The sequence below is a fragment of the Ornithodoros turicata genome, chromosome 5 (genome assembly GCF_037126465.1).
Source record: "Ornithodoros turicata isolate Travis chromosome 5, ASM3712646v1, whole genome shotgun sequence".
Taxonomy (NCBI): Eukaryota; Metazoa; Arthropoda; class Arachnida; order Ixodida; family Argasidae; genus Ornithodoros; species Ornithodoros turicata.
The window spans coordinates 60531614-60540927 of record NC_088205.1 but is presented as its reverse complement, the minus strand read 5'-3'; the positions used below and the strand labels follow the sequence as shown (position 1 = coordinate 60540927).

Genomic DNA, 9314 nt, shown 5'->3' with positions numbered 1-9314 from the left:
AACGTTGCATTTTCATTGGTCCTATCAATTTCATTTACATTGTGCCCAGTTCTGTGTGAGCTATCTCAAACTATGCACTCTATGGTGAGCTGTGCACCTATCCACTGTATGCATTTCACCTTCACCCAGACACAAAAAGCAAGACTTCAATTCCATAACTGTTCGGGTGAAATCCGGAGAGGTGACAATCCTAATGCACATCTTTCATGAAGAAACTGCCCTTCACTGTGGTTGTACCCTTGCCCACTGCCATGACAACTCCCCAGCTGGACTACAGAAGTATTTAGTAAATGCTTCCCTGCTTGCAGCGGCATCCCTGCTGAAGTTTCTTGCATGGGTGCGATGCAGAGAAGGCAACATTGAACAACCCTCCAGCTCCTGATGCCATCTTCCTTCAGTAATGTTGCTGTAGACATCCTGATTGTCACCATAGCCCACAGTGTCATTGTTGTGAGTGCTCAGGAAATTGTGAAGCACACAAGCTGCCTTTACAACACCATCTGCATTTTCTGGTATTAAGTTGATGGTCCTCAACAGGATCCTCCACCGTGCGCAGAGAATGCCGAATGCGTTTTCAACGCAGTTCCTACATGCAATGTAAATGGCATGTATAAGAATATTGAGCTCATACAAGTTTGTAGAAAGACAACTAGGAAAAAAACACAAAAAACAGAACAGAGCAGAAAACATTAACATAAGGAAATGAAACACAATTATATTGTTAGGAGGTTCTGCACACACTTAAAACGAGACTTCTGTGGACGCAGCACCTCTTCAAGTTACAAAAATGACCATGTGGTTTTGTCTGCATGTTCTTATGCTATTTTCTGTTTCCTTTCTTACTTCGTGGATTTTTTGGCTCCTTGCTCAGTTCAACTTGTAGGCCACAATTATATTACCCCACACGTGTCTGTCATGGCATGTTACACTTTAGTGTAACATTTCCATAACATACAGTTTCATGCATAAAACACTTCTTCTAAATTAATGAAGATGCCCTTAACATTTACCCACATTTTCGTCTCAGTCCAAGTAACTGTGTGGCTTGCAAAATGCTACACAAATATGCATAAGTACTCTACATGAAACAGTACAAAACCATACAACTGAGGTACTGTTATGCTGCCATAAAAGTGCTAAGAAGCAACATGTAAAAGTAATTGTATATCTAGAACTTTGCAAAATATATGCATTACCTGGCACGGCTCAACCGTAAGTTGAAGACCCTCTTTTCTGTAGGCAGGCCGAGGCCTGGGTAGGGCCTCAGAAAATCAGGTCGCAGTTGGAACGCCTCATCACCAATAAACACGTGGGGAGTCACCAGGTCGCTTCCAGGCAGTTTCTTCAACCCTGGGGTGTCCAAGGTGCCGCTTTCAAGGTGGTGGCCAATTGGAGATGCCTTGAACACTCCAGAATCACTTTGTCGTCCCTCAGCGCCAACATCAATCAGGACAAACCTGTAGCGGCTGTCTACGACAGCCATCAGGACTATCGAAAATGTCCCCTAGAGGACAAGAATACCTTAATAAATATGCACACAAGTAGCAACAGAGCTATGTGACACAGCTATGACATTCTGTATGTGATACTCAGAGAACAAAAAAATTTGGGTTACATCAACTGCGTCGGAAAGAGATGTACATGAACATCTGTTTTAATGTATATGTAAATAAGGTGTACAAAGCACAATTTTCCGGTATGCGGATGACAAAGTTGTCATCGTTTACAGAAATAATTATCGAGATACTGCATCGTACATTCGACATAACAGGAGCCATGAAATGGTAGAATCATACAAAATATTTGTTAACCTTTTCATACAAGTTCTATACTAGGAGTCCAAAGAAAGGATTGTTGAGAACCACTGGTCTACTCTATAATGCAAGTTACAAGTTTGTAGCAATTATTGCCCCAATATCTTGTGGCTGACTGGTATGGCCAACAAGCCAATAGGCTAATGCTGCATATGCTGAATATTGTAACATTTAAGTATGAATAAAAAATGCTGTTACCTTGTAGTTGTAGTACTGGGACCCAGTTTTTTTCGGCGCAACAATTCTGACGTGTTTGCCGTCAACTGCCCCTAGACAGTTTGGAAACTGCCACCGTTCATCAAAGCCTCTCGCAATGTCTGCCCATTCTGCAGGACCTGGTGGCTGTTGAGCAAAATACACAAGTTATAATTGCATATTCTGTGTGCATGTGCACGTGATTATGACTAGCTGCCAACCTATACCTTCATGTACAGGTCCCTCAGTCTTTCCCAGAGAACATTGCAAGTTAGGTGAATAGCCTCTCGTGCAGTTTCAAGTCCCACTCTGAAGGCCATTGCTACATCCTTAACATCTAAGCCGGATGACAGGTACCTGTGAAAGAGACAAAGAAGTCGTGAGACCCCAGTTCACTAGGCTTTGTTTGCTCATTCTTTGAGAGTATAGTGAACCACTGCTTAGCGAATTAGTAATAATAATAATAACGCTTTTTCATTGTGTGCCCAAGAACAGCCTCGAGGGCTTTGGTGTTGGTGTACGCTCACAAAGTATTACATAATGCCTAAAGACGACACATGCCGAGGAAATGGACAATACACACACAGCTTACGTAGCACACATATAGTTCACAGAACATATATGCAATAATGTTGCTGGATAGATTGCTTATATCTAAAATTAAAGGCATATCTTATATAATACATTGCAAATTACAGATATGTGAAGCTAGCAATGAATTAATAAATTATAAATAAATGATTGTAGAAATTATACGCAATAAGAAAAACTTCAGAATGTCCGGGAGAAAAATATGTTGCACGCTTCCATAGCGATATGCATGAAATAGCAAAATGCAGAGATCCTAGCAACTGTGGGGCAGTCAATTTGTGAATGTATGGACTTGTATAAGAAAGTGGCATCGGTAATGTTGCACTGAGTTGAAAGGGGAATGAGGCCAACGTGGTGGAGCAGTTATTCATAATTGTACAACTGGAGTCCCTGGGTGTGACGGATAGATAGTGCAAAATATGAATCACTTTTTTTTTGGACAGCTTCGGTGAGGGTCCAAATTATAGCACGTGAGATGACATTTGTGCTGGAACTGTAGTCATAAGAGACTATGTTAGCTTTACGAGAGAAAGACATAACCTTGGTTTTGGCTGCGTTGATTACAAAGTTATTCGAGGGCACCAGTGGGTGCAGTTATGCTTCTGTTATGTGCAGTTCGAAGGGTACGATCGCCCGTTCCTGTTACCTCAGTGTAAATGCAAGTCGCTCAGCTGACGAAATCGGTTCTCTGCAGAGGTGGGCCTTTCGCAGATCATCTTCGACCAACTTGTGCAGCATGTCGAGAACTTCGGGACCCATGCGAAAGTACTTATGAAAGTAGCTGTTGTCCCCGCTGTCTCTCAGTTTTCGCATCTGCAAAAGTAAAGCGCTTTACGTTGTGAACGTAACACGGTGTCACTGCGCCTACAGTCACCATATATTACGCTAAACGTAGCTTATATAGTGACTGCAAGTGCAAGAACGCAAAGTGTACGCTCGCGTGAGCGTAGGCATCGAAGAATATCAAATGGTACTCACTGCTGTGTGGAATTCACTTTCTGTCTTCCTATCTTCCCAAACAGGTCGAACCCACCAGCTCTTCTTGCACAAAAGCTCCTTCTTCTTAAGAAGAAGCACTTTCTTTTTCAGAAGCAGCAACTTTCGGCGTTCATCCATCGCGGTGATAGCGGCAGTGAACAAGAGAACGGAAGCGGAAATGCAAGCGATACACGGGATCAAGTTTCGTGCTTTTGTTGCCAAGTTATGTGTATGAAGTATTGTGCTACATTCTACACCTAAAACCTTAGTTCTCCGTCGCCTACGTTCTTCTTGTTAATGTTCGTGGCTTAAAACTCCGCAAGGGGTTCCGAAGGCCAAGCCGCCGAACATAACCGACGCCGCCCGAGGAGCCGTCGTATGCGGGTGGACTCGGCGGTTGTCCGTCGGGGTGACGTCACGACTGCGGAGTTGGGCGCTTTTCCGTCGAGAAAGCCGTCGTATGCGGGCGGCGCTTAAAGTGAGGCGCTGCGAGCCTTTCGCGTCATCAAACGCCATGAAACGTCAAAATTTTTACGTCGAAGCGCGAGTTCTCTACCAAGAGCATCCCATTGGCTCCTGTGGCCGCTCCCCCGGTATGCGAGCACTCATTGATCGGTTTGAAATTATAACCCTTTCGTGGCGCGCGTAAGCCGGCACCGCCAGGGGGATGAACGTGTAGTATATTTCTATTGTCGGGAAAAATTCACGTGACCTCTACCGTTGTGCCAATCGTTAGACGACGGTTGAGTAGCTTTTTTCTTTGCTTTTTTTTTTGTCTCTCTGGGTGACCTGTGAGTCACAGGAGAGGAGAGAATGAGAGAGGGAAAGCACCGCCAGCGTCACAGGCTGTGACGCTGGCGGTGCTTTCCCTCTCTCATCTCTTCCCTCCCTCTCCCCCGCTTTGGCGGTTCTGGACAGGCCCCCATAGCTCCCCCACTTCGCGGCTCTAAAAAAATGTTTGCACGTCATAAACACGTGGTATTAACCCGTCAGGCATCATAGTTGATACCCATTGGCCGAAGGACATTGTGCGATCCGCTATTGGTTGGCAAAGTTTCAAAACAGCATTCTTTCGCGGGCTGCCGGCAGTTACGAGAAGGGAAGGGAGAGCAGTGGCAGCGGCGACTCACGTCTCGGCGATGTCAGTTGACAGCACCGTATGACCGCATTGTTCAAGAAGAAGTCGCAGATTTGTTAATGTGCCAAAGTGACTCAACGCTTGTTGTGATGCTTCCCGACACAAGTATCCTACGTACGAAGTCTCTCGAGCTCAGAACTGGAATGCATTGGTGAGCTGACGCCTGAGGAACACTTGTGAGCGCCGTCGCATCTTCAAATGCAGTCACAACGGAGACAGGATTCGGTGTCCGTGCGACAAGCATCTCCCGCTTCGTTGTAGCCTTCGCACTGCAACAAACGAAAGGAGATGCTCACCGTGAAATCGCATGCATTCGTGTGAGCGTCGCTCGCTTCTAGGAGTAGACAGTGTGTGTGTTCTACGAGTTCGAACTTGGTCAACGAACGCAACGATTTGGACTCTGTAAGCACGGTGAATATTTGTGTCAGACTATTGAGTCAGTACGATGTTTCAAATAAATGTGTATTTTGTCCAAAATTTGCCTAGTTGTTCTGGAATACGGAATATCGAGCGTCGGGCATGAAAACCAGTACAAGTAAAAGCCGATGGTAGCCAATACCGGGCCAAAAGGCGAGCCAAACTGAGAGATTTCTGATTGGCCGAATGTTAGGCATCATAGTTAGTTTTCATTGGTTGCATGCCCAGTGTTGCCTGAATTATCTCAAACTATGGGCTCTATGGGGAGCTGTGGGAGCCTGGTTCTGGGTGGTTGTCGATTTTCGTTTGCGTCGAGTGAAATAAATAATAAAATGCGGAAGCGTTGGCAGTTTCTGTAACACAAACTGCTTTATTTTTCGGGATAGGTATTTCCAAATCACAAACTGCAGTCTGCTGTCGCTGCGCTAAACACGAACATGATATGAACATTGTTTCTGAAGTTCGAATGAAATGCCGAAGCAACTGCATTCACTGATAGCTGATGTCTCACGTGGAAGATTTCTCAGTAGAACAACAGTATATTGGCTGCACAGGCACACACATTCAGAGATCCGGCATGACAGAGAACATGTCCATATCCCTTTGCTGCTTGTGTAGGCGCCTGGTTGACCCGTCACAAAGGAAATTGTGAAGCTACTATGCCGAAAGATGATGCTCCAACCACTCTGAGTGTCTTATCCATTCTATTGTATCCATGCAGATGCTATTCTGAAGCAGATATGAGTTGAGTGCTTATACCTGAACAAGAAAGATACGGATCAGAAACGTGAAAACCAAAAATTCTACCTGCCAAAATGCTGCGTATATGCCACTGGTGCGGCGCTATGTTATGCTACTCGGCAAAATGGAATAGGAACTGACTTACCTGTCATCGAGTGAGCAGCGGAAAAACACAGTATTCGTCCTTCTTGAATCGTTGTCGCACCAAGCAAGCGAAGCAGACCTGCCTTCCACTTATCTACCACTCAATTGACTTGCAGAAGTATCCATGAGGCACCGAGTTTTTCAGATTCGGTATCGACAACATGTTAGGGAAGGACACTAAAAACCATCCAAAGCGGTACCGGCATAGATGCTTTGCTTGCGTCCCTGCTGCACCCAACACATTTCGAAACTTTGCGCCGAGTTGCTCCGGCACCGCTGACACGGTGTCGCCGGCTTGAGCGCGCCAAGGAAAGTTCATAATTTCAAACCAACCAATGAGCGCTCGCATACGGGGGGAGCGGCCTCAGGAGCCAATGGGCTCGTGACGGTTGAGAACTCGCGCTTCAACGTAAAAATCCAGACGTTTTATGACGTTTGATGACGCGAAAAGCTCGCAGCGCCTCACTTTAGTCCGCAAGTGAACTCGGGAGTTTCATCCCCTTGGCACCGCCGTGTCTGGGGTGCCGGAGCAGCTCACCGTAAAGTTTCGAAATATGGTGCAGCAGGGACGCACGCAAAGCATCTTTGCCGGTACCGCTTTCGATGGTTTTTAGAGCCCACCGATACCGACTCTGAAAAACTCGAATCCTCTTGGATACTTTTGCAGGTAAATTCAGTGATAGATAAGTGGAAGGCAGGTCTGCTTCGCTCGCTTGGTGCGACAACGATTCAAGAAGGATCAATACTGTGTTTTTCCACTCGATGGCAGGTAAGTCAGTTCCTATTCCATTCTGCCGCTTAGCGTAGCACAGCATAGCACCACACCTGTGGCATATACGCAACATTTCGGCCGGTAGAATTTTTAGTTTTCACGGTTTCTGGTCCTTGTTCTGGTCTTTCTTGCTCAGGTATCAACTAGATATTGCTAAACTCATATCTGCTTCAGAAAAGCATCTGCATGGATGCAGTAGAATGGATAAGCCACTCTGAGTGGTTGTAACATCATCTTTCGGCTTAGCAGCTGCACAGGTTCCTTTGTGACGGGCAGCCTTGACATGTCACACTACACAAGCAGCAAAGGGATATGGACATGTTTCCCGTCATGCTGGATTTGTGAATGTGTGCCTGTGCAGTGAATTTACTGATCTACTGTGAAATCTTCCACGTGAGACATCAGCTAACAGTGAATGCGAAGTTGCTTCGGCATATTACTCGAACTTCAGAAACAATGTTCATGTCAAGTTCGTGTTTGGCGCAGATACAGAAGACTGCATATGTGTGATTTGGAAATACCAATTCCGAAAAATAAAGCACCTTGTGCAACAGAAAGAGCCAACGCTTCCGCGTTTTATGTATTTCACTGGATGTGAACGAAAATCCAGAATCGCCAAAGCGGGGGAGAGAACAGAAGGGAAAGTGAAAAAGAACGCCTCGGCAGCGTCGCTTTACGTCACCCGTCACCCAGGGAGACAAAATAAAACAGAGCAAAAAACTACTCTACCGAGGCCCAAAGATTGGCCCGACGTCAGAGGTCAGGTGTGTTTTTCCCAACAATAGAAATATACTACACTTTCATTCCCCTGGTATCAGCATGGCATGCGTCGTCTACCGAGGGGCCCGTAGGCAGCGCCACAAACGTGCGGCGGCAGCATGGAAAGACTAAATCAGCGGCGCTGGGGCTAGGTGCGAGTGTTATGGTCGTGTATTATAGAGATGGTCGTGGTTATCACATATCATGCGACCCAGGGTTAATCTACTTCATTTTCTCCCACAGGGTGTAGCAGTAACTCAGATACTTTTTAAAAGTAACTTCAACAACCCTGGTGGCTATACAACGAAGGCGGTGAGCAACCAGAGACAGTCCGGTACGGCAGTTTGTCTCTTCGCAGGGGAGAGAGTAAAGTTTGAAGAAACCACGTGATCACTCAGCAAGGCAGCAATATGGAGGGGCATTCGTAGACAGTAGGGAGTTTTCGGGAACCGGTGCGGCGCATACGGTTGATCGGTCGGTCGGTGCGTGGTCCAGTGGCAAGGGACCGACCGGAGACTCGCCAAAAACAAGGAACCGACGGGGAACAGCCGCCGCGATACGTATGGCGCCATCTCTCGTTAAGAATCGAAGGAAAACATTTTTCCGATGCACTGTAAATACGCGTTCTTCCACACCCATATTCAACCGATAAGATGTTGCACAATCTACGAAATGGAACGTTTCAACAATTTTAAGTCACCACAGCATCCCCACATGAAACTGCATCCAAAATTGCGGTAGTGGTCTTTTCCGATATTTGTTACGGCAATTTTCTGAACTGTAGTCTGACTAGCGATGAGCCAGAAATATCAACACACCGAGATGTTTCTGAGGAATGAAACTTTATGAGGAACCATTATACCATCCGAGGAATACTTGGCTGCTGCCAACTAAATGTAATCCATCGCGGATGCGGCCGCCGTGTTTCAGCATCGTTGAAGAGTCCCCGAAAGAGAACTATCCGAAACGAACCGCTCGTGACCTCGAAACGGCCAGGAAGATCGCCGCGCGGGAAGGATAATCCCCATGAGGTAAAGCGCATGCGCGCCGCTCCCATCTCTCCCAACTGATCGTACCGGGTGCGCTGAACCGGTTCCGGAAAACAACAACAACTCTGGAAAACTCTCTACTATTCAGTATAGAATGTCCATTCCGAAGAAGAAACCATGTGCTCCTGAATCTTGAAGTGTTATTTGTGAAAGGGGCCAACGAGGTCGCTCCACGGACAATAGGGGAGAGGGGGAAACTGTGGAGGGGGGGGGGTTGCGCTGACCTACTCGCACACATTTCGTGTCGCATATGAGAGCGGATTTTCAGTTCCAAGGGCAATGGACGTTTTCCGAGTACGCGTATGCGCACGCCTATGTCAGTGACAACATAAGTCATACACTTGACCACGCCCTCACACAAGAATCGCTCCGCGCGCGCGAATGTACTGCGGTGCGGCCAAGTGGGGACTGGGGGAGAGAGAGAGCCGGCGCACTACATCGCGAAGTGGGGGCGTCGTGCAAAGGCTGATAGCCAATCGTAGGAGCCTTCCACGGATGAGTGGGCGGTCCCAATTGTAGGACTTAAATTGTCACTGACTATAGCTACCTGTAGGCGGCTGCCATGTTATTTTGGTGGAGATAATCAATTTCAAGGTTACGTGGACGTTCGAGGCCGAGACTTGACGTCACTTTCACTCTTTGCACATTCTTCTTGCAGTGTTCTGTTGCTGCTTTCTCACACTACGTGCCAGTCCGAAAAGCGCCACCATGTTTAT

At 46.6% G+C, this 9314-nt stretch overlaps 1 protein-coding gene across 1 annotated transcript; it reads right to left on the bottom strand.

Annotated features, from left to right (window-relative positions):
• Positions 1–201: 201 nt before the first annotated feature.
• LOC135396106 (uncharacterized) lies at positions 202–1488 on the bottom strand. The gene is made up of 2 exons (XM_064627148.1): positions 1197–1488; positions 202–586 (listed from the first exon to the last, which is right to left on the bottom strand). The coding sequence occupies exons 1-2, from the start codon at positions 1481–1483 to the stop codon at positions 223–225; spliced, it is 651 nt and encodes a 216-aa protein (XP_064483218.1). The 5' UTR covers positions 1484–1488; the 3' UTR covers positions 202–222.
• Positions 1489–9314: the final 7826 nt, after the last annotated feature.

Excerpts from the sequence above, each read along its gene's own strand:
- LOC135396106 (XM_064627148.1), bottom strand. The coding sequence starts at position 1,483 with ATGGCTGTCGTAGACAGCCGCTACAGGTTTGTCCTGATTGATGTTGGC. Across the intron at positions 587-1,196 it reads TTACGGTTGAGCCGTGCCAG|GAACTGCGTTGAAAACGCAT; the intron begins GTAATGCATATA and ends CATTGCATGTAG.